This window comes from Bos indicus x Bos taurus, chromosome 14, assembly GCF_003369695.1.
Source record: "Bos indicus x Bos taurus breed Angus x Brahman F1 hybrid chromosome 14, Bos_hybrid_MaternalHap_v2.0, whole genome shotgun sequence".
NCBI lineage: Eukaryota > Metazoa > Chordata > Mammalia > Artiodactyla > Bovidae > Bos > Bos indicus x Bos taurus.
The window spans coordinates 81,238,020-81,256,902 of NC_040089.1; the positions used below are offsets into that span (position 1 = coordinate 81,238,020).

At 43.2% G+C, this 18,883-nt stretch overlaps 1 protein-coding gene across 10 annotated transcripts in view; it reads right to left on the reverse strand.

Annotated features, from left to right (window-relative positions):
- The window catches only part of ENPP2 (ectonucleotide pyrophosphatase/phosphodiesterase 2), a 135,458-nt gene that overhangs the window by 62,876 nt on the left and 53,699 nt on the right, over nt 1-18,883 (reverse strand). For all 10 annotated transcript variants that reach the window (XM_027561677.1, XM_027561674.1, XM_027561673.1 and 7 more), the window contains exons 4-8: nt 11,446-11,571; nt 8,520-8,580; nt 6,111-6,208; nt 5,821-5,900; nt 4,941-5,060 (exon numbers count right to left, since the gene is read on the reverse strand). In XM_027561677.1, the coding sequence (XP_027417478.1) occupies nt 4,941-5,060; nt 5,821-5,900; nt 6,111-6,208; nt 8,520-8,580; nt 11,446-11,571 (485 nt within the window). The remainder of the gene's footprint in view (nt 1-4,940; nt 5,061-5,820; nt 5,901-6,110; nt 6,209-8,519; nt 8,581-11,445; nt 11,572-18,883) is intronic.

Here is an 18,883-nt window from a genome sequence, read left to right on the forward strand (position 1 = left end):
GGAGTGGGTTGCCATTTCCTTCTCCAATGCATGAAGGTGAAAAGTGAAAGTGAAGTCGCTCAGTCGTGTCCAACTCTTCGCGACCCCATGGACTGCAGCCCACCAGGCTCCTCTGTCCATGGGATTTTCCAGGCAAGAAACCACTGCGTAACCACGGCTCACGGCAACTAGAGAAAGCCGGACATAGCAAGAAGACCCCGTGCAGCCAAAACAAATTAAGTTTTTAAAAAAGAGTAAGAACAGACTAAAGAAGTGAGGGCTGGGGGGTGCCGTGGCAGAGATCGTGAAGCAGTATGGCTCTCCCCAGGGGATGAGGGCCAGAAGGAAGTGAGTGATGAGATTCAGGAAGAAGTACAGACGCCTTAGACGGAGGTGCAGCGCAAGCTCAGGCCTGGTAAACAGGATGCCTAGATGAGTCAGGCTGCGGGTTGGGTCCTGAGAATAAAGAGAGAAATGATCAAGTCTCTGCCCTCGTGGGATCCATAGACTAAAGCAAATATCTGAATAATTTCAAATGATGTTGTCATAATCATGATAGAAATAATACAAAAACCCAAAACAGGGTCCCTGAGTTTATTAAGAGCTGAGAAAGCTTAGTGAAAGCTTCTTGGGAATGGATATTTCAAATGAAATTTAAAAGAGTGACGAGCATAGGAGGCAAGGGCTTGGGGAGCAGGGTCTGTTCTAACTACACTCTGATACAGCAAAAAGAGAGAGAATACAGATTTATAGCACGGATGGAAAAGAAGCAACAGAATAAAGAAAAGGAGTTTTCCTGGAAAAGAACGTCACCTGTTAGCAAGATAATCAAACAGAGAGGTAAGCCGAGGCCCACGCCGTCAAGGCGACCGCTTTGGCCTGGGCGTTCATGGCTGTTCTAATGTCATTCTCTTTGCTGTCCATTTCTTGAACTTGCCAGCTTTCTTGCATTCTTGGGAAAAAGTGAAAGTGTCAGTTGTTCAGTCGTGTCCAACTCTTTGTGACCCCATGGACTGTAGCCCACCAGGCTCCTCTGTCCATGGCATTCCCCAGGCAGGGATACTGGCGTGGGTAGCTGTGACCCTCTTCAGGGGATCTTCCCGAACCCAGGGATGGAATCTGCATCTCCTACACTGCAGGCAGATCCTTTACTGTCTGAGCCATCAGAGAACCATCCTTATGCTACAGTAATTCACGAGGATGATCTCAGGACCAATTCACTGCATTACCAATACTGGCCAAAAACCACTGTAGGCCCAGCAACTTGAGGGAGTAATAAGAACACAACAAACTAGCAAATAAAACAGAAAAGCAGCAGATTCACAGACATAAAGAACAAACTACAGCTGGGACACCACTCTGGAGAGGGAGTGGAGAGGGGCACTATACAGGTAGGGAGAAAATAGGGGTTATGGGATTACAGGAAATCATGTGTAAAGCACTGTAACGCACTACAGGATTTAAGGAATCTTGTTTTCAATTTAAAAATTCTTTTAAATTAAAAAAAAAAAAGAATTTATCCTCTCCTCTTAGAAGTGCTTTCCTCCAGAAACTATGATTCAAAGAACCTGCACCATGATGGGGGCTAACCTCATCTCTCAAATCTCCGGGCCCCTTGAAGGCTCAATGTCTCTCTGCTTCGCTGAGTCCAGCTTTAAACTGAACAGGGAATTTTCCCCACCAAGATATCTCAGTATTAGAAATAGCAGGATGAGAGCAGAGAGATTTTTCAAAGAAACAAACGCACTTACGGCACTCCATTAAGATTATGGAACATACTTTTGTAATGAGAAAAAAGTAAATAGCTTCAAAACAACAATATAAAAAGGAATCCCATTATAATACATGTAGGAGAAATACAGGGCCTTGCAGTGAATGGCGCCTTTTAATAGTGCATTCTGAAGATTAACAAATGAAAAGCAGACTCACCTTTGCTGAAGTCTCTATCAGGGTTTTGGTAATGAAATTAAAATGTAGAAACTATTTTTGAAAGCCTCATGGTGTGATTCACATTTTCAGATGGACACTGCAAGCACTTCATGGCATATATTAGATTTCAAACTAGAAATAGAGCAGTTCTTATTCCCCATGTAATCTGACGTACACATTATTTGCCAAGTGCCTTTCATGGTTTAATCACTCAGTTAAAGTAAGTTGAGTTTGATTTAATTGCCTAGGATTTTTATAAATATTTTCTGTACTCCAATTTTTTCACTGGTGAGTTCATGAAACATATAAGCCTCAGAGAGGATGGTGTAAATGCTTTGCAGGATTTATTAAAGGTTCCTATTTTCTTATAGGTTTCTTATAGGTTTCTTAAAGCTCCTATTTTCTTATTTTCGGTTTCTTATACCGTAGTTTTTTATAGTTCAGGTCCATATAGTCTTCTTACATGCAAGATTTCAATAAGACGTGCTTTTAAGTTATATCTAGTGCGCTCCTTGCCTGGAGAATCCCAGGGATGGCGGAGCCTGGTGGGCTGCCGTCTGTGGGGTCGCACAGAGTCGGACGCGACTGAAGCGACTCAGCAGCAGCAGCAGCAGCAGTGTGCTCCTTGGAATGCTTTTGGTGGCCTCTTGTTCAAGAAGACAGACAGAAACACAAATCGGTTTCACGGCAAACCCTGGTCTGCACTGCTGCTGCTGCTAAGTCACTTCAGTCATGTCCGACTGTGCAACCCCATAGACAGCAGCTCATCAGGCTCCGCCATCCCTGGGATTCTCCAGGCAAGGAGCGCACTAGATATAACTTAAAAGCCATTTCCTTCTCCAATGCATGAAAGTGAAAAGTGAAAGTGAAGTTGCTCAGTCGTGTCCGACTCAGCGACCCCATGGACTGCAGCCCACCAGGTCTGCACTAGGGAATCACTAACTTGGTGAAATGTGTCAATTTGGGGAGTGGGTGAGGGCGCAACTGAACAGTTCAGAGACTTCACTGAGCAGGTTCACAGCTTTCCCTCTGCTCTGTTCCTGCAGAAGTTAATGAATGCTTAGTCTCATTTTCTGAGTCACGCGAACCCAGAGGAAGCCTCATGTCCACCCTGGATGGAAGTTGATCCAATCTGACAAAATGATTATTCATCTCTATATCCTTTGTGGTTCTTCAAGCAACTTTGCTTCCACGACAGAATTAATATAAAGACCAACTAGCCACAGCTTGACAGAACTCTAACTTCAGTCATCTTGTGTCTACCTAAAATGGTCCTCCATCATAAACTCGGTTTGGGGAATCCACCCTGGAAACAGATTTCCCTTTGCTTACAACACACTGCATCACAGACGCCTGGGAATCCAGCCTGAATAAGGACAGCAGAATCAGAACCCCTACGAGAGAAACACTACTGCCGACCTACAAGAAGCCTTCCAACCCTTTTAAAAATAAAAACCCTATTTAACCTCGCATACTGGTTTATTATGCAATATGCTTATTTTCCCACAGATGACTTTTACTCAAAAACAATATTTTTTTTTCGTACTTTATATTCTCCATTTAGCCCTTAGACTGCAGCAGACATCGCCAGGTGGGAGCTCGTTTTGGGATGGTGGACTCGTGGATGTGTGCAGACCCTGCCCACTCTTCCTGCCACAGCAGACAGCACAAAAGCCTCTCAGCCCTCTGTCCTGCCCAGGACTCCCCCGCAGCCCCGGATGGAGCTGACCCGAGACGGAGCCACGTGCCGCTCTTCCACACGTCTCTGACAGGCTCTGTGTCCTGGGATGCGTTCCTACAGGGATTCGGCTCCTTTGACCCAGGGTTCCTTTCTACACATTAAACAGCTGTGGATTTAGGTTGCTTCTTTGCTCACCTTTGACCAACACACAGTCACAGGAAAAATTCTGTGTGGAAAGCCACCTGTGTCCCCTTGTACTTTCTGCCCAGCCTTTTGATCTGAAGTCAACAGGATGATTTCTTTCAAAGTATTAATTTGCTGGTCCAGAACCAAGGTAGATTCCACTTACTATATTTCACTCCCAAGATTTTTAAAAAATGGACTAAACAAATTCGTAAAATTACTGTGGGTTTCATTGAGCTGTTTTATTTTATTTTTGCAGCAAGTTTCCCTGTTCTTGATCATATGAAGCTTGGGTTAAAATTTTGTGGCAGTCATGTCATTCACTTCTTTTTCATTGTACCCACAAATCGTGTAAATCAGTAAGATCTGACTATTCCTTCCCTGGTGGCTCAGGAGGTAGAAAATCCGCCTGCAGTGTAGGAGGCCTGGGTTTGATCCCTGGGTCGGGAAGATCCCCTGGAGAAGGAAATGGCAACCCATTCCAGCATTCTTGCCTTGAGAATCCCCATGGACAGAGGAGCCTGGCGGGCTACAGTCCATGGGATCACAAAGAGCAGGACACGACTGAGCCACTCAGCTCAGCACAGCACATCCCTTCTTCAAAATATTTCTGAAAGTCACTGCTACGTCACCATTTCTACCACAACCATTCTAGTGAAGACCCTCATCATCTCACACTTTCATAACCATAACCTCCTGTACACAGAGACACACAAATGTATGTATGCATATACACACACAGAGATATGTAAACATACATACATGCATATATGGGGCTTCCCTAGAGGCTCAGCAGTAAAGAATCCACCTACAATTCAGGAGACACGGGTTCTTCCAAGGTTGGAAAGATCCCCTCGGAGAAGGGCATGGTAACCCACTCCAGTATTCTTGCCTGGGAAACTCCATGGACAGAGGAGCCTGGTGGGCTACAGTCCATGGGGTCGCAAAGAGTAGGACACAACTTAGCAACTAAACAGTTAACAATAATATGCATATACATATTATATGCACATATATTGGATACAAACATACACACACACACACACACAATACCAAAACAGAAACACTTCCAAGTATGAAGAAATTAAATGCATCTTTTTCACAGGTAACAAATTTGGAAATGAAGAGTTTCAATGCACAGAGAAACACACATAAATGCAAAACTCACCGGTTGACCTCCCCACCACCTATGGTTAAATTTCTCTCGCCCTCGAAGGTTGAAATGTGCATCAAAAACAGGATCATACATGGAATTGCCAACAATTCCATGTGATTCTGGATACAGCCCCTTTGTGGAAAAGCAAATTTATTGTCAAAATAATCCACATGTAATAATAGTTCTATCATAAATTTTATCATAGAAGGTTTTATAACAATATGTAATTTCCAATTTTATATCCTATATATAACTTTTACATGTCTGTCAGAGGAAACATGACTATTATCTACACACTGGTTGTAAGCCATTGTGAAACTTGACATGATTATAAGAAATTTAACATTGAAGTTTTTTTAACTGTTACAATTTAATAAGATGACAATTTTTATTACAATAAATTAACCTATAGATTGAAATTTACTTATGTGCCTCCAAAGAAGCTTCTATTTCTAAATATACTATTCCTTGCCCTTGGTTCTATTTCTACTCGAAGGCAAAAAGAAATAAATAAAATAAATAAATTATATTTTTTAAAGAAGAAAGCGAGGTAGAATTTGGGAGCATCTGAAAATTAAAACACAGCAGCTCCAAAATCAATGCTTTTATTTGAAAACTCAGAAACTAAAGAATAGATCCTGTGGTATTTGAGAGGTTGGATGAATGTATTCAGACAGAAATGCACCTGGAAAAAACAGGTTTTAAAGTTGCAATGAAGTTCGGTCATCCACCAAGTGGTAAAAGGCATTTACTATGAACAATTGATGTAGGTAAGATGAAAACCAGAAAGATTTTCTCTGAACACTAAGGAACATGTTTTTAAAATTTCCCTTTAAGTCGTTTCAGGATGAAATCAGCCCTTTGAATCCACACCGTTTGAAAGAATACTTACAGTGGCCAGAGTGTATAAGTTAGGGAAAGTTTTCGTCGGGTACACAGGCCTCATGTAGGGGGAGTGAGTGCCACAAGACCCTGGAGACAGAATTCAGATATTAGAGCAGCAGAAAAAAGAGGAGCCACTCCCCAGGGAGACCCATTCCACGGGCGATCGAAGACACGGGCGCTCTTCACTCTTGAATTTCAAGTGGGAAAGCCGTGTGCCCACATATCTCCAACCGACAGCTGAGGGTTACCGGGTGGGTCGCGGATCACAGATGGGAATGCGGGACAAGAATGACTTACTCAGCTTTTCGATGTTAGGCATGACCTTGCTGCCTTTCTTCATGTACGATGCGCGGAAACCGTCCACAGAGAAGATGATCAGCGGAGGGCGAACGAACCTTAAACGGTAACACGATAAACTTTAGAAAAATCACGGCACAGAGTTTACACAATGCCTAGTCCTTCTCACGGAACCGAGAATTTTGAAAGCAAAACTTCAGCGAGGATGTCCGTCCCAGACTGGGCTTTCAGCCACATAACGCCTGTGGCAACCTCAGTGCAGAGGGAGACGACCAGGGAAGGAGCTGGACTCCAGATTTCTCTCAGTGTGCTTTCTCCACGGCTGCCTCTTGCTGCAAACAAGGTTTTTCACAATGTAAAAAGCTGTTATCCTGATTTGCCTGGGACGTGAATTCTCCCATTTGCTACCTGAAAAACTCCTATTCATTCTTTAAAATCAAACTCAAAATTTCCTCTTTCATAGTAATGGTTGATGCTTCGGAATTCCATTAAGATAATAATACCTCTTTCATATTAATATATATCGCTGTATATATATTAATTCTATAATACGTATTGAATTAATAAATGCATATTGTATTTTAATATATTACATTATATTATAATGCTATATCAACATGTTTATCTTCTTCATTAGTCTCAAAGCACAGTTGGTGTCTTATTCATCTTTCTATTCTATGGGCCCACTACAGGGCTTCAGTAAACATTTATCAAATACAGGAGGAAGGGAGGAAGGAAAGTGAAATTAATAAGCAGTAGCGATCTTATCACTAGACTAAACACTTGCCAAAAACTCCAAGCTTAATTACAAAATGATTGTGAAAATAATTAAAACTGTTGAAGATCTCTAAAACTTAATCAATAAAGAACTAGACTATCCATCTAACTAGGGCAGGATTGATGAACTAGGCTCTTTGTTATAGCCTAAAGTTTCAGTTGTTCGATCAAATCTGAGAATGCTAAACTTTGTGGAAAACTGTTTCTAATGGTTTGCAGACTATTCCTCAAGTATAAGCTTGCATTTACTTGAAGCCACATAACAAATAAGTCTGACTCTTGCTCCCCATGGAGCCCTCTGTCCATGGGATTCTCCAAGCAGGAATACTGGAGTGGGTTGCCATTTCCTTCTCCAGGGGATCTTCCTGACCCAAGGATTGAACCCTCGCTTCCTGTGTCTCCTGCATTGCAGGCAGATACTTTTACTACTGAGCCACATGGGAAGCCCATATTTTAAATGAGTCACATTCTAAGCACTTAGAATAATTCTATATGAGTTCATTACTATCATTACTATTATCATTTAATGATTTTACCACTTAGACTGCTTTCTCTTCCAAAAATAACTGAACACATTTTAAACTGTCATCCCATTCTAATAGCCCCAAGAAGTTCAAGTAGCTCATGAAAGTTAAAAAGGAGACAAAAATAAAAATATCTAAATTCTTGGATCTTGTGTCCCAGGCTGTGCTGCCTAAAACAAAAAGACATTCAATCAAACACACTCATGAAAACACGCTTGTAGAACATCTTTTCTGCCAGGCACTTTAAGGGTCCATGAATTTGCAACAGTTTCCTGGAAGGCGTCATAAGTGCCTTATGCTGCTGGTCTTGCTTGAGCTGTGGGGCGTCAACTAAGTCTGGCTGGACCCCAGCAGAGCAGTGCAGCAGTGGTTTGCCGACTTCCTGCAGCATCTGGTAGGAGTTACCATCTCGGATAATATTTTCGAGATGTTCTAGAATCCTCCCTCCAGCCACCCCACCACCACCACCAAAAACAAAAAGCAAAAGGAGCACTTCAGGAAAAAAACACAGGAAAACCAAACCACTGCCAGAAATGTTTGTCTTCCTCTTCAGTATTATTATTATTTCTAAAATCTTCAGCTGAAGTAAGATACAGAGGCTATTGTTTCCAATATGTTCAGAGGCGATAGAGGAGAACATTTTTTTTAAACATTTCTTTTATTTTAAAAATTTTTTATTGACTTCTAATTTACATGTCATACAATTCACTTGTTTTACTTGTATGATTCTTGGTATTTTTACAGAGTTGTGTAACTATCACCACAGACATAGAGTTGGTTTTTTGTTTTTTTTTCATTACCCCATTTGGCATGTGAGATCTTAGTTCCCAGGCCAGGTGGGAACCTGCACGCACCATGGTGGGCGCCTGAAGGTCTTCACCACTGGACTGCCAGGCAAGTCCCAGTAGAAGAAAAATTTTCCAAAAAAAACTCCCCCTTCGAGATGTACATTCCAGCTTCTGACTGGGAAATTACACAGAAGTACCATAAAGTTGCCCAGTAAGAGGATTTCAGCTTTACACTGTTTTAAACCATTCACCCATCCACAGCTTGTGATCTTTTATCAACACATACATAAAATGGCATAATATTCACTAAATGCACTCACCCTGCAGGGCATTCTGGGGTCTTTATTTCCTCACAGTCATCATCCACCCAGTGAGACTCTCCTGTTAGGAAAAACGGGGAGACTTCTGGTTGAATCGAATTATAAATGTCATCCGGATTGTTGAGAGTGTAATTGCAGGGCCTGTGTCTGGTTAGATACTTGTTGTTTATGGAATGCCATCTAAAAAGAACTTTGGAAATAAAGTGTAGAGTCTGTTTTGGCTTTACTAAGCTACGCCCATACGTGATGGGAGAGCCTAGATTTAATAACCCAAGTGGTGTTTATTTGAGCGTGCCGTGTCTAAATGGCTTGTAGATAAAAACAGCAGTGGCGTCAGGGAACAAAATTCCATGTTTGTTTCCCTCCAGAAATAAACTGTTTGGTCATTAGACAGAACATTTTTTCCTATGCCACCAAACATCTCAAAGCCATAGAAAACATGATACAACTTCCCTTTAGCTGGGGAGAAAGGTTTCGACTACATGGAGATGACAGATGGAAGACGGCCACAGGGAGGTTCTTCGCCAACAGTGTGTGTACGATCCTCGCACTAAGGAATCTAAACCAATGCCATCTTTCATTTTTATGTTCCAGCAAGATCTGAGAGCATAAACCTATGCCATTCTTGAGTCACTTCATCTAGAGAAGAGAGCAGCAACAGAGACACAGACAGAGAGAAGGAACTTGTGGACACGGGGTGGGGCGGATGGATCGAGGGAGCGGCCTTGGCACACACAGCACCGTGTGTGAAACACTGGCTGGTGGGAAGCGGCTGCAGAGCACAGGGAGCTCAGCTCGGGGCTCTGAGAGGACCTTGGGGGGTGAGGGGGTGGGCGGGAGGCTTGAGAAGGAGGGGACATATGTGCACACACAGCTGATTCATGCTGCTGCACACAGAGACTAACACAGCACTGTAAAGCAATTATACGCCAATTGAAAATTCATTCATTCATTAAAACCTAAAAAAAAAAAAAGAATAGAGACTGAAAAAGAGCTTAGATTTAAAAATGAAACTTACTTTGGAGAAAATGAAAATGATCAAAAAGCATGTGCTTTAAATTGTCCTAAAACAAAAGCATATGTCTGAAATGCAAGTAACACTTGTGACCAAGACTTTGAAGAAATCACTCCCAAGTAAAGAGCGCTGGACATCTCCCTGGTCAGTATGAATCTAACCAGTGACCACTGTGTAAGTCCCACGCTCCTTCAAGTGGAGAAGCTCTACTACACACGTGATAACCCAGGGCCCACACATGAGCCACAGCAAAGTCTCACAAGTAGAATTTGAAACCAGCAAAAACCAATGTTTCACAGTTCAATGACCAATGATACCTAGAACTTTATTTTCCCTTCTAATAGCCTTTGTGGATTATTGGTACATTTACCAGGGAAATAAAAGGGAAAAGAAAAGAAAATTCTCAACCAATTTTGTGTTTTATCAACAGCTACAACAATTATTTGGGTAGGAGAAATTTTCAAGGTCAGCATTCAGGTAGGATGTGTTGCCATAACTAAACACTACACATGTTTCAGAACTGATCTGCTCTTCCCCTAAAGTATTTGAACAGAAACTCTCCATAAATGTTCCATGTCACAGCTAGGAAAAGGTCTTCATTTAAACACTGAAAAGTGATCTGCAAATGCTACACAAAGATCCCGGGATCCTTTCATCAACTTGGCCAAGTGGTTGCCAGGGTGACAAACTCCTTAAAGACAAAAACGGCATCTTTTATACATTCGGCAGTCCATTGACAAGTATTTACTACTGGACTAAAACCATCATATTCGACAATCCACTTCACCAAGTCAGCACACACACATACTCGGCTTTGGGGCGTGACGAGGGCTGTGGTTTAGGCCCCTCTCCTCATCAGCATTGGTGCTCCCGCCCCAGGCCCCTCTCCTCATCAGCAGCGGTGCTCCCGCCCCAGGCCCCTCTCCTCTTCAGCAGCGGTGCTCCCGCCCCTGGGTCCTCCAGGGGGTTCGAGTGGTGAAGAGCCCGCTGCCAACGCAGGAGACGTAAGAGACACAGGTTCGATCCCTGGGTGGGGAAGATCCCCTGGAGGAGGGCATGGCCACCCACACCAGGATTCATGCCTGGAGAACCCCATGGACGGAGGAGGCTGGTGGGCTACAGTCCAGAGGGTCGCACAGAGCCGGACACGACTGAGGGACTTAGCACGCTCGCACTCCCATCCCGAGGCTGCTGCTGGCACTGAGGCTCACAGCTGACAGCCGGTGGGCACAGAGCCGTGCCCAACTTCAGATGTAAGAGCTCTGAGGCTCACCCTCCAGAGCCCGAGGAGGGCACAGCGAAGGGACCCGTGCCCTTAGCCACAGCCTCGCTTGCCTTCCCCTCCCCACGCCCCTGCTCCCTCAGACGGTTCTCCTGCAGAGACCTTCCCAGAGAATTCCCTGGACAGCACTCCCATCTCAGGCTCTGCTTCTAAGAAACTTGACCAAGACAGGAACTCTTCTAGAAATCTCTTCATGATTCAGTTTAGTTCACTCATTTGGAGTTTCAGCTTCAACATCAGTCTTTCCAATGAATATTCAGGACTGATTTCCTTTAGGATGGACTGGTTGGATCTCCTTGCAGTCTAAGGGACTCTCAAGAGTCTTCTCTAACACCACAGTTCAAAAGCATCAATTCTTCAGTGCTCAGCTTTCTTTAGAGTCCAACTCTCACATTCATACATGACTATGGGTCCCTAATTATGGAATTTGGGATAATTTCCTTGTTATTTCAGATCAGCAAAATGCAGACCGGTCAACCTGAGAAAGAAGCCTGAGAAATGAAAAGGCACAACTCACTCCCACCTCCCAAGCCCGTGTCCAAGGTGTCACAGCCACAAGAGCCGAGGTCTTTTGGAATGTCTCCAATCTTCCCTTTTTTAAAGTTTAAGCCAACAGAGGAAACATGTACCTTTGCAAACCACTTGGTAATTAGTGCAACAGTCTCCCCGGGCCAAGCAGTCCTCCGAGCAGTGACAAGCATGGTCTTCATTTCTTACTTCTCCGCATCTGTCCTTGGTACACTCCCAGCCACCAGCTGAAATCAGCACAACAGAACACTTTTCACTGCTTCGCACAAACCAAATAAAAGAGGCCACAACTGCTTACAACGTTTGCCAAGAAAAAAGCTAAAGTCCCACATCATTTAATCTGCTTGTGAAATTAGAGTTGGCCTGGGGCCTAAATGATATTTGGCATACTTAGAAATAGGATGGACTTTTAGTTTTTCAAATCAGAATACAAAGTCCGATGGCATTGCACTCCTTTGGGAAAATGGAACCCTTAACCTCTTATGAACTGTCCTAAAAGACCAATGAAATGTATGGTGTATAAGGTTTGTGATAGAGATATTTTCCCAGGTGGCGCGAGTGGTAACGAACTTGACTGCCAATGAAGGAGATGAAAAAGACACGGCTTTGATCCCTGGGTCTGGAAGATCCCCTGGAGGAGGGCATGGCTACCCACTCCAGTCTTCTTGCCTGGAGAATCCCAGCACAGAGGGGCCTGGCGGGCTACAGTCCATGGGGCCACACACAGTCAGACACGACTGAGCGACTTAGCACACACCTACTGTTGTAGACACAGTTGGCCATAGCTGGGCTCTTTTATTTTCCAAAGTAGTTTTACTTAAAGCTTTATCAGCCTGATTTAAATACAAATGATAATGCAACTAAATGGCCTCTAACTGATATAAGATGCACCAGAGGTTAGAGTTATATGAAGATTATGTGTGTGTTAGTTGCTCAGTTGTGTCCAAAGCTTTGTGACCCCATGGACTGTAGCCCATCAGGCTCCTCTGTCCATGGGATTCTCCGGGCAGGAATATTGGAGTGGGCTGCCGTGCCCTTCTCCAGGGGATCTTCTTGACCCAGGGATTGAACCTAGGTTTCCTGCATTGCAGGCAAACTCTTTACCATCTGAGCCACCATGGAAGCTGTGAAGCATATAAAGCCAGTTCTGAGTGTAGATCAGACTGTGGCCCTACTTACAATTACAGGTCAGAATACCTATTTTCAAGGAGGTCAGTTGCTAGGTTACAGATTTCTATCTGAGCATACTTGATTGGGAGCTCACAACTTTTTTCCACCAAGAAAATATCTTCAGAAAAGTAATATCTTCGTTTTAAAGAGAGTGCTGGACTTCACGCATGACTCTCCATCCACTGGACTGTAAGCTCCATGGCAGGGAAAAGTCCCATCTCTCCTTTCACCACCGTAACTCTAGTGCCTGGGTGTGCGCCTGGCTCAAGTCAGTGTCCATGAACATCAACTAAATCTAATTCAGAATTACCGTGACAATAAAATACAACTCTTTACATTCACCCTGGCTGTGCTGAGAAACTTCAGAGCTAATTCATTTATTCAAAAGATACATCTACTGTGTTTTCCATGTTCTAGGTTCTGGGGAGGGAGTGAAGAGCAAGGAAGACAAGATCCTGTCTTCACAGACCTTACATTCCGGTTGGGAAAGGCAGACCATAAGCAACTCAATTGTTAATGAGATCATTTCAGCTTGTGGTAAGTGCTGTGAAGAAAATTAACACGGACAGAGAGTGACGGGGCGGGCTGGGTCTACTTGACTTAGAGTGGTCAAGAAAGGCTTCTCTGAGCTGAAGGACATTTCAGATCTTCATCTCTTAAAACATGTCATAAGTGAGAAGCAAAACTTTTAGAAAGCAATGCTGTTCTTTAGTAATATTCTACCGAGAGATACAATTGCTATGTGAATAATTGGATAAACAGATGTTAGTTGCCATGCTAGCAAATTATGCAACTACAGTTTAATTTCCATATTTTACAATTATTCTTGCATCCTGATTCCATTCTCTGATATTTTTATAACCCCTGTTTCCACTGCCTTCTCTTTCCAAGCAGATTAAATGCTTGGAATTCTTTTACCCAGGATCTGCTATTCTCAATGGTTAGCAATTTTCCAAGGTTATGTTGAGGGACAGAGGTCATGTGAGGTGTTTTTTCCTCAATTCAAAGATAACTCTTCCAACCAAAACACTTGTTAAAAATTTGTTACTTTTGCCATATAATATTTTAAGTTGATATGTTGTAGTTCCAGTTTTCTTTATTCAGTTCAAGAAATTTTCTTTCCTTTCCTTTTGGCCACACGGCATCTTAGTTCCCCAACCAAGGATCAGACCCAGCGCCCTCAACACTGGACACAGAGTCACAGCCACTGACCACTGGGGATCAGACCCAGCGCCCCCTACACTGGACACAGAGTCACAGCCACAGGACCACTGGGGATCAGACCCAGTGCCCTCAACACTGGACACAGAGTCACAGCCACAGGACCACTGGGGATCAGACCCAGTGCCCTCAACACTGGACACAGAGTCACAGCCACAGGACCACTGGGGATCAGACCCAGTGCCCCCTACACTGGACACAGAGTCACAGCCACTGGACCACCAGGGATGTCCCCCAAAAATATATTTTTATTCCTCCCCTAGTTCCATAAGAGGGTGTCCCTGGTAAAGAATCCTCCTGCTAATCCAGGAGCTGCATGTTTGATCCCTGAGTCAAGATCCCTTGGAGGAGGGCATGGCAACCCATTCTATATTCTTGCCTGGGAAATCCCATGGACAGAGGAGCCTGGTGGGCTACAGTCCATGGGGTAGCAAAGAGTCAGACACGACTGAGCGACTTCACTTCACTTCATTAACAAGCTAGATATACTGAGGCATTACTAACTTTGCAAGCTGCTGCTGAGTCGCTTCAGTCGTGTCCGACTCTGTGCAACCCCATAGACGGCCTCCTACCAGGCTCCTCTGTCTCTGGGATTCTCCAGGCAAGAACACTGGAGTGGGTTGCCATTTCCTTCTCCAAACTCTGCATAAGAGTTAAATTTTTAAAAATTTAATGAACCTCAAGCAAGGAATGATTCTGTATAATTTGAAAAGCAACTATGAGAATAAACATAAAAATATTTAACCTCATTAGATAATAATAAAGTTATCTATCATATCAGAAAAGAAATTTTCATGAGAACATGCTGAAAAGGGAGTGCTGAAAGGGCCTGTGCCCTTTGAGAGAAATATAAACTTTGAGGTGCAAAATTATGTTATATTTATTTACATTTAAGAAATGCATATATACTTTGTCTGGCCTTAGGTGAGTGTGAGTGATCATACCATCGTGATTATCTGGGTCATGAAGACCTTTTTGTACAGTTCTTCTGTGTATTCTTGCCATCTCTTCTTAATATCCTCTGCTTCTGTTAGGTCCATACCATTTCTGTCCTTTATCGAGCCCATCTTTGCATGAAATGTTCCCTTGGTATCTCTAATTTTCTTAAAGAGATCCCTAGTCTTCCCATTCTATTGCTTTCCTCTATTTCTTTGCATTGATCGCTGAGGAAGGCTTTCTTATCTCTCCTTGCTATTCTTTGGAACTCTGCATTCAGATGTTTATATCTTTCCTTTTCTCCTTTGCTTTTCACTTCTCTTCTTTTCACAGCTATTTGTAAGGCCTCCTCAGACAGCCATTTTGCTATTTTGCATTTCTTTTTCTTGGGGATGGTCTTGATTCCTGTCTCCTGTACAATGTCATGAACCTCAATCCATAGTTCATCAGGCACTCTGTCTATCAAATCTAGTCCCTTAAATCTATTTCTCACTTCCACTGTATAATCGTAAGGGATTTGATTTAGGTCATACCTGAATGGTCTAGTGGTTTTCTCCACTTTCTTCAATTTAAGTCTGAATTTGGCAATAAGGAGTTCATGATCTGAGCCACAGTCAGCTCCTGGTCTTGTTTTTGCTGAGCTTCATTTTCGGCTGCAAAGAATATAATCAATCTGATTTCAGTGTTGACCATTTGGTGATGTTCATGTGTAGAGTCTTCCCTTGTGTTGCTGGAAGAGGGTGTTTGCTATGACCAGTGCATTCTCTTGGCAAAACTCTATTAGCCTTTGCCCTGCTTCATTCCATACTCCAAGGTCAAATTTGCCTGTTACTCCAGGTGTTTCTTGACTTTGTACTTTTGCATTCCAGTCCCCTATAATGAAAAGGACATCTTTTTTGGATGTTAGTTCTAGAAGGTCTTGTAGGTCTTAATAGCACTGTTCAACTTCACCTTCTTCAGCGTTACTGGTCGGGGCATAGACTTGGATAACCATGATATTGAATGGTTTGCCTTGGAAACGAAGAGAGATCATTCTGTCATTTTTGAGATTGCATCCAAGTGCTGCATATCAGACTCTTTTGTTGATTATGATGGCTACTCCATTTCTTCTAAGGGATTCCTGCCCACAGTAGTAGATATAATGGTCATCTGAGTTAAAGTTAGAGTCCCTTGGACTGCAAGGAGATCCAACCAATCCATCCTAAAGGAGATCAGTGCTGGGTGTTCATTGGAAGAACTGATGTTGAAGCTGAAACTTCAATACTTTGGCCACCTGATGTGAAGACCCTGATGCTGGGAAAGATTGAAGGCGAAAGAAGAAGGGGACGACAGAGGATGAGATGGTTGGATGGCATCACTGACTCGATGGACATGGGTTTGGGTGGACTCCGGCAGTTGGTGATGGACAGGGAGGCCTGGCGTGCTGCGGTTCATGGGGTCGCAAAGAGTTGGACATGACTGAGGGACTGAACTGAACTGAACTGATATATGCTTTGATCCCCAAATCCCATTCCTCAGATTTATGTTAAGGAAAATAGACAGAAGTGTGAACATGCATGAACAATATTCACTGGTACATTGTTCACAGTAGCAAGAGTTAGGGAAACATAAATGCTGGTCACCACTCAACAAAGTAGGCTGCATCTGTTCAATGGAATATGATGTAGGCATTCAAAAGGATGATGTGTATAAAGGCACATAAATACAGATGCACCCTCTCACAGGCATAAATATACATAAATATAAATACACATACATACGCTTTAAACCCCCTGACGCTGGGAAAAACGGAGGGCAAGAGCAGAAGGGGGCAACAGAGGATGACATGGCTGGATGGCATCACCGACTCAAAGGACAAGAGTTTGAGTAAACTCCAGGAGTTGTGATGGACAGGGAGGCTTGCCACGCTGCATGCAGTTCGTGGGGTCGCAAAGAGTCGGACACAGCTTAGCAACTGCACAACAAATACATTCTAAACACATAACACAGTCTGAGTTTGCACTGAAACACTGATTGTGCTTATCTCTGGGTCAGCAGAGTAGTATCTCAGAGATCTGTTTTCTCCTTCAACCTTTTGTTATTATCTTATATTCGGTTCTTCCACATTTGGCCTTAGGTATCTCTGTACACAGGGACGTGAGCTACTTTAACATGTCTATATTTATTAAACTCGGAAAGAAAGGCATGAGCTACATTCAGAGAGAGCTAAGCTAGAGTCAGAACATCCGTTCAAGTTTAGAAGCAGCTCTAAGATCAGGAGTCGGGTGGCTGAGATGATGTGTCCGGGACAAGATACTCAAAGTAGAAGAGGAAATATAGAACATTCGTTAGTTCTTCAGTGCCAAGTAAACACAGACCACTGGTTTGAAATAATATTTTGAAGCCAGAAACTCTGCTGGAACATCTGTTCCATCCCTATATTCAGTTTACAAGGTTCTCAGCATTTCAGTTTACAAACCCACAAACAGAAAGCTGGGAGAAGTTCCAAAGGAAAAAGGAAAGGAACAACAACAAAAAATATGGCCAAACATTGGGAAAATGTATTATGCAAAAAATAAATAAATAGATAAATAAACAGCCTAAGAGCACTCTCCTTCTTTTGAGGAGGGGGAAAAAATCTGAACTGGTAAAGAGCTGACACAGGTTTTCATGTAAATCAGGTGCTATTTCTTTAGTAAAGGAGAATAATATATGTTTCTAATGTCATTAGAAAAGTCAAACTAATGTTAATGATAATATGAGCTAGATTTTTGAAATAATCATCTAACCATAATAGTCTAAAAACAGGTAATAATTTATCAAGAGAGCTGTGGAATCTCTGTATCTAATGGTCTTAATACAATGAACTATTATATTACTCAGCCATAAAAAAGGAGGGTTTCCCTGATGGCTCAGACAGTAAAGAATCTGACTACAATACAGGAGACCTGGGTTCAATCCCTAGGTCAGGAAAATCCCCTGGAGAAGGAAACAGCAACCCACTCCAGTATTCTTGCCTGAAGAATCCCATGGACAGAGGAGCCTAGAGGGCCACAGTCCATAGGATCACAACGAGTCAGACAAAGACTGAGCAACCAACACTAATACGTATAAAAGAGAACAAAATTGGGTCATTTGTAGAGATGTGGATGGACCCAGAGACTCTCATATAGAGTGAAATAAGTCAGAAAGAGAAAAATAAATATCATATATTAACATATATACGGAATCTAGAAAAATGGTATAGATGTTTTTATTTGCAAAGCAGAAATAGAGACATGGATGTAGAGAACACAGGTATGGACACCAAGGCAGGGAAGACGGGGAGTGGTATGAACTGGGCGACAGGGACTGACCCACGTACTGCTGATACTATGAATAAAAGAGATGACCAACGGGGACCTACTGTGGAGCTCAGGGAGCCCTGCTCAGCGCTCGGAGCCGACCTACACGGGAAGGAAACAGGGGAGATATATACATACACAGAGTTGATTCGCTTTGCCGCGCAGTAGAGCCTAACACAGCACCGCAAAGCAACTGCTGCTGTTCAGTCGCTGAGTCGTGTCTTTGCAATCCCATGGACCGCAGCCTGCCTGGCTCCTCGGCGCTCAGCCTTCTCTACAGTCCAACTCTCACATTCGTACATGACTACTGCAAAAACCATAGCTTTGACTTGGCACTCCTTTGTCAGCAAAGTGATGGCTCTGCTTTTTAACACACCATCTAGGTTTTTCATAGCTTTGTTTCCAAGCAGCAAGGCTGCAGTGATTTTGGAGCCCAAGGAAATAAAATCTGTCACTGCTTCCACTTTTTCCAAAAAATAATTTTTTACAAAATGACCTTGAGAGCAGGGTTGCTTGTCACCTTTCCCAGAGAGTGTGAACATGAAGCTGCCCAGAGGAATGGGGGATAATCTACAAGGTAACTGCAAGATCAGATCAGAACAGATCAGTCGCTCAGTCGTGTCCGACTCTTTGCGACCCCATGAATCGCAGCACGCCAGGCCTCCCTGTCCATCACCAACTCCCGGAGTTCACTCAGACTCACGTCCATCGAGTCGGTGATGCCATCTAGCCATCTCATCCTCTGTCGTCCCCTTCTCCTCTTGCCCCCAATCCCTCCCAGCATCAGAGTCTTCTCCAATGAGTCAACTCTTTGCATGAGGTGGCCAAAGTACTGGAGTTTCAGCTTCAGCATCATTCCCTCCAAAGAAATCCCAGGGCTGATCTTCAG